Here is a 5,505-nt window from a genome sequence, read left to right on the forward strand (position 1 = left end):
TATTGTAGACTGGGACTATAATCACGAATAAATGAAAAATCACTTATCGCAGAATATGATAATTCCTTTTTTTTCCAAGAGACAAAATGGCTAGCGTGCGATTATTAACGATTATAATAGATACGAAATTCAGATAATTGAAGGGAACTGCATAATGATTTGACAGCTTTTTTATTTCCTCAATTAAACTTTATTTCTTGTAAAAAACACAAAAATTATCCTTTCAATTATTTTTTAAATTCTTCTTACTATTAAAAAGAGCAGAATATGATTTAAGAAACTATAATTAAGAAACTATAAGAAAAGTGCGATATATTTTTAGATAATAAATTTTAAAGAGATCATAAATAAATCTATAAAAGTTATCCGCGTATTAAAAAAAATTTTCCTATATATATGCTTTTGTTCGTGTGTTTATTCTTGGTAATGCATTTAAAACTGTGTGTGTACAAAGTATACTTTTAATCTATTAAATTGTAAATATTGCTTGGAAAACTGGCGATTGTATATACCGACAAATCATGAACTATGAAGTCCTCTAACGTTGAAGTGAATGAAGATGGCGTAATGAAGACGGGCTCCACAAAAATTTCGGATCTCTCGAGCTTCTCTCTAAGCTCGAGGAGAACAATAGGAAAATGCGCGTACGTACGTATTTACTATTTGCCCGATTTGCCGCTTGATTAAAATTACGGCGCAAGACGGCCGTCGAACGGTGGAGTAAATATTTTATTTGTACGTGATATAATATCGAGCGGGATTATATATAGCGAGCGTCACACAACACGAACATGAATCCTGCGGAAGCCGAAACTATTGCTGACCTGGTTCAGAATATGATTATTTCTCTGTGCGGCGAACAAAAGCCAGGTTAGTTTTCCCAAAGTTGTACCACTGCCGAAGATTTTATATTCAGAAAAATTCACGATATGTCATTTCGCGCGAATTAATCGCAGCGTTATTTATTTTAAACAATGCAACTAGGCGTTGTTAATGTCTCGTCGTATTTCTGTTAATAAAGCAACGTTTGCACCGTACTACGATTGTATTGTATGATAAGCTTTTTAAAAGTATATATCGTATAACCATTTTAAATATATTTGAAGAGAGTTAGAGTAAGAATCTCTGGCGGACGTTTTTCATAAAATCTGATTATGCGTTATTAATATGCTTCAATAAACGAGTCTACTCAAAAAAGTCGTTGCTCGCGTCTGATTTAACGAGGAACGTCGAATGACAGATGTAAAACGTCCTGAGACTCCTGAAAATTTAATTAGCTCCGAGGTGGCGCACTTTGTCTCTGCCATATCTGATGCTCTTTAAATCGCTTTAAATCCAGACGCGAGTAGTGATAATCTTTTTGAACAGATTAGAATTCTGGTGTACATACATAGTGCCCTGGAATTGTTGATTTAACAGTTCAGATCTTTTAGGACATTTTTCACAAGTAACACATAATAACACATAATTTTGCAAATATCACCTAACATGTGATAACATAACATAATAAAGATATGCAATACACAAGCTACAACATATTTTTCATGTCTTTTAGAGTCGATCAGAAGATTTATGCGTTTTTCCCTTGGCTTATTGTCGTCTACTCAAGGCATAGAAACATTGAGAGAGGATGAAGTGACTGTAGCAACGTATATAAAGAGTAAATTATCGCCACGTGATGCAGTGCAGTTTGATAAGCTGCACAATGATTTGAAAGATGGGGTACAAAATCTCCTGGTTTAAATCTTTCCATGTCTTTTGTTTCAATCGTATTCATTCATGTCTACTGTTTTAGATAAATGTTTTTGTATCAATCTTCTTTCTTTCATTAGCCACTGAAGAATCGTACGAGCGTTCTAATATTCGTACTGAACATGGGCCAGTCGGTGGAACAAATAAAGGACAAAATCTTTTTGTTTCCAGATATGAAATCGCAGTTAAGCCCAGTCACGTCCACTAGTGGTAAGATCAACGCAATCGACATTTGTCAAAGTATTATCTAATTGTTTCTTATATTTAGGACAATCGTCACAAACGTTATGTTCTCAAGCACAAGTTGTATCGTTAAATACCACAGAGACAAATTCGAAAGGACTATTAACGAATCCAAGTAAAATATTCAACGAGGAGTGCGTTTCAGAAGATGTACTAGTCCAGGACTTGATATATTCCTTTCAAAGTGTCGAAGGGAAAGTTTTAAAGTTAGATTCCAGCTATGGCTTTCAGATAGATCCCATAGCAAAAATTAATAGATCACAAAAACAAGCTGTTTTAAGACTAAGCGAACTGGGATACCTGCATAGCATAGTACGAAAAGGATTAGAGAGAATGTCTGTTGCTGGTGCAGGCAGAGTTACCGATAGTTTCGTTGCTGCGTTACATAAGGAACTGTCAGAATATTACAGATTCATAGCCATAATGCAAGAAGAGGTGAATAGGTAAGAAATTAAACATATAACAATATCGTATTTCAAAGATATAAGGTTCACAAAGTTGCATTAAGTATTTCATAAATCCAATAACGATATTTTTCTTGCTTGAAATACTCTTGAAGAATATTTACGATATAATATTGTTTATATTATAAAATAATATAAGGGTAACAATTGAAACAGATCACAAAATCAAATGATTACATATGGAGTTACATTGTCCCGTTTACATCTTTCCGCATGCGATCCGTTGGAAACTCTAAAGTGGTTAGCGAGTATAGTAAGAACTTGCCAAGGCCAGAAAGGTGGTGCATTAGCATCTACTGTTTACGAGTTCAGCTATCACGGGGATGTCATTGTGAAGAATTTAGTCAAAAGAGTTTTGGAAAGTGTTTGCAATCCCCTGTACAACATGTTAATGAGATGGATCGCTGATGGGGAGCTGGACGATCCGTACAAGGAGTTTTTTATTCAAGCGTGCAATGATGTTAGTGGCGACAGAATGTGGCATGAGAAATATCAAGTGAGAAATTCAATGGTGCCATCCTTCCTTAGTAAAGCACAAGCAAGGAAGATTCTAGGAACAGGAAAAAATATTAATTTCTTACGTGAAGTTTGTAAAGACTTTTCACCGTGGCAAGATAGACACGCAGATATGTTTAAGAATAGTGATGAGGAATATAATGGTTAGTAATAATGGATAGATTATTATTGTTACAAGATGATTTTAAAATTTATCGTTTTTTTCGTTAATATATTGAAAATATTTGTAAGTTATAAAAATCTTGGCTAATGTCAATTAGATTGTTATAGCTTCGTCAAACTTGAAAGGATATTTAATTCTTATATTATTCATTTTCTAGTTGAAATCTTTTTCGATATGGATCCAGACGGTCGTCTGCAAACTATGATGGATGCTGCTTATAAAGAAACTTCAACAAGAGTTGTTGAAATATTGACAAAACAATATCATCTGATGGATCATTTGCAGGGGATTAAGGGATATCTCTTGCTTGGCCAAGGCCACTTTATTCAACATCTTATGCACTTATTAGAGTAAGAATATTTCTTGTTAATGCAGCTAATAGTATTAATTGTATTAATATTTTTGCGTTTTAGCGTACGTATTCCAGATCTAAGAAATTGTCTCGATTATACATTTTAGGCCTGAATTAGCCAAACCTGCAAGTTCTTTATATCCTCATAACATGACATCTATACTTGAAACTGCAATAAGAGCAACCAGCACAAAGTTAGATGATTTAGATGTGCAAAAACGTTTAGATGTCAGACTATTAGCCCCTTCAGAAAATGAAACAGGATGGGACGTCTTTATTTTAGATTATAATGTTGATGGACCTATAGGAACGGTAAATACATTAATTGCAATATTTAATCTTTATGTTAAATTAACCTAATGAATCATGGTCAATAATTTATCAGATTTTGGAGCCATGCAGACAGACGTATCAAACGGTTTTCTTTGCTTTATGGAAAGCAAAGAGAATGGAGTCGATTTTATCTGCTATTTGGAAGCAACAGACAACGTCAGCGAAAATGTTTAGAAAAATGCCGGAAGTATTGCCCATCCAGAATCATATTCATTTAATTACTAGTAGTATGGTTCATTTGGTCCATCAAATGCAATATTATTTTTTATTTGAGGTAAGACCGTGTCACATTAAAAGCTATTATTAATGATCAAGAACCACCATTAATTTAATAATGGGCAATTTAATAAATGGGAACTGTTATATATTGCATATTGACAAATAAAAATAATTAAAGGTAATCGAATGTTCTTGGGATACATTTGCAAAGCAACTTCTGCAGGCGTCATCTCTTGATGATATAATTGCAGCTCATAATCATTTTGTTGATTCTGTACGACATGGTACATTATTGGATGAAAAATCGCAAGTGAGTATTAGATCATATTTATGACAATATATACGTATAAGAATGCACATTTTTATTACACATGCACACTATTTCCGATGTTACAGGAACTTATGGATCACTTACGCTCAGTCTACAGTCCAATACTAGATCTCCAAAATCTCGAGGAATCTTTCCTTGCGCGTGCTACACAGGAATACGAGGCAAGATTAAGTGCCGATAATTTTAGGCAGGAACAAACGAAAAAATGGGGTCGTACAAATAAAAAAGATCAAGAAATTGCAAAAAAAGAGGCAGCATTTTCAAAATATCTGAATACACTTTCAATACAATTGAGACTACTTTCGAGAACCTATCAGGTAATAATCAAATGGAATATTAATTCTGTTCTTCTAAGGCTTCATTCCGATATTCGCTATCAGTACTGAAAATCTATATTTTTCTATATTTTATGTCACGTATACTATGGATTTTCAGTACTAACAGTTGCTGACAGTAAATATCAATATTTTCCCATCCACATGATTTTTTTGTCGTAATAGAGCAATAATTTATATATTATTCCTTAAAATAAAATGTAAAGAGCAATTGCTTTTTTTTAAGTATATCTTTTCTCAAAAGAAGAAAAATATGTTTATTTCATTTTTAAAAGTATATATTCTTTCTTTCAGGATCGTGTGAAAAAATTTCTATTAATGCTTGCTTCCGCTGAAGATGTGTCGCTGCAGTTACTTAGTGTACGATTAGATTTTAATGAATATTACAAGAGTAAAGATAGCCGACTAGTTGTGCCATTAACATATCAACATCGCAGACAAAGTGATCAGACTTTCTTTGGATGCAAGTGACAATTGGCAGCAGAAATTTTATTTGAGACCTTTAACGATTCAAGTTACCTTTCAAATAAATGCTGTACCTCAACTGAGCAGAATCCATCTGACGTTAATAGTAAGGATACAAGCATATTTGATTTTTCCAACAATCGCCCTTCATTTTGTTCTTTATATTGATATCATGATACCACCAATTTTTTTTATAGACCACACTCATCCAAAATGACGACAGATGTCAATGACTCTGTCGCTTTGCACAAAAAAAGATGTAGAACCAATTTGAGAAACGCTGAGTTAAGGCCGTCCTCTACCTTCTCGGCTGTTTTTTTACGGCTTTTTCA

At 33.5% G+C, this 5,505-nt stretch overlaps 1 protein-coding gene across 2 annotated transcripts; it reads left to right on the forward strand.

Annotated features, from left to right (window-relative positions):
* Positions 1-658: 658 nt before the first annotated feature.
* On the forward strand, positions 659-5,457 carry LOC112457911 (gamma-tubulin complex component 3 homolog). 2 transcript variants are annotated; one of them, XR_003041166.1, is made up of 12 exons: positions 659-870; positions 1,556-1,722; positions 1,833-1,962; positions 2,021-2,438; positions 2,616-3,118; positions 3,296-3,488; positions 3,598-3,802; positions 3,876-4,097; positions 4,221-4,352; positions 4,439-4,690; positions 5,003-5,279; positions 5,371-5,457. XR_003041166.1 is itself a non-coding variant. In XM_025021226.1 (11 exons), the coding sequence occupies exons 1-11, from the start codon at positions 792-794 to the stop codon at positions 5,177-5,179; spliced, it is 2,478 nt and encodes an 825-aa protein (XP_024876994.1). In that variant the 5' UTR covers positions 659-791; the 3' UTR covers positions 5,180-5,457. The 2 variants fall into 2 exon arrangements, 1 of the variants encoding a protein (XP_024876994.1); XM_025021226.1 differs by having other exon boundaries at positions 5,003-5,457.
* Positions 5,458-5,505: the final 48 nt, after the last annotated feature.

Source organism: Temnothorax curvispinosus, unplaced genomic scaffold, assembly GCF_003070985.1.
Source record: "Temnothorax curvispinosus isolate PA1 unplaced genomic scaffold, ASM307098v1 QBEX01008423.1, whole genome shotgun sequence".
Lineage (NCBI taxonomy): Eukaryota > Metazoa > Arthropoda > Insecta > Hymenoptera > Formicidae > Temnothorax > Temnothorax curvispinosus.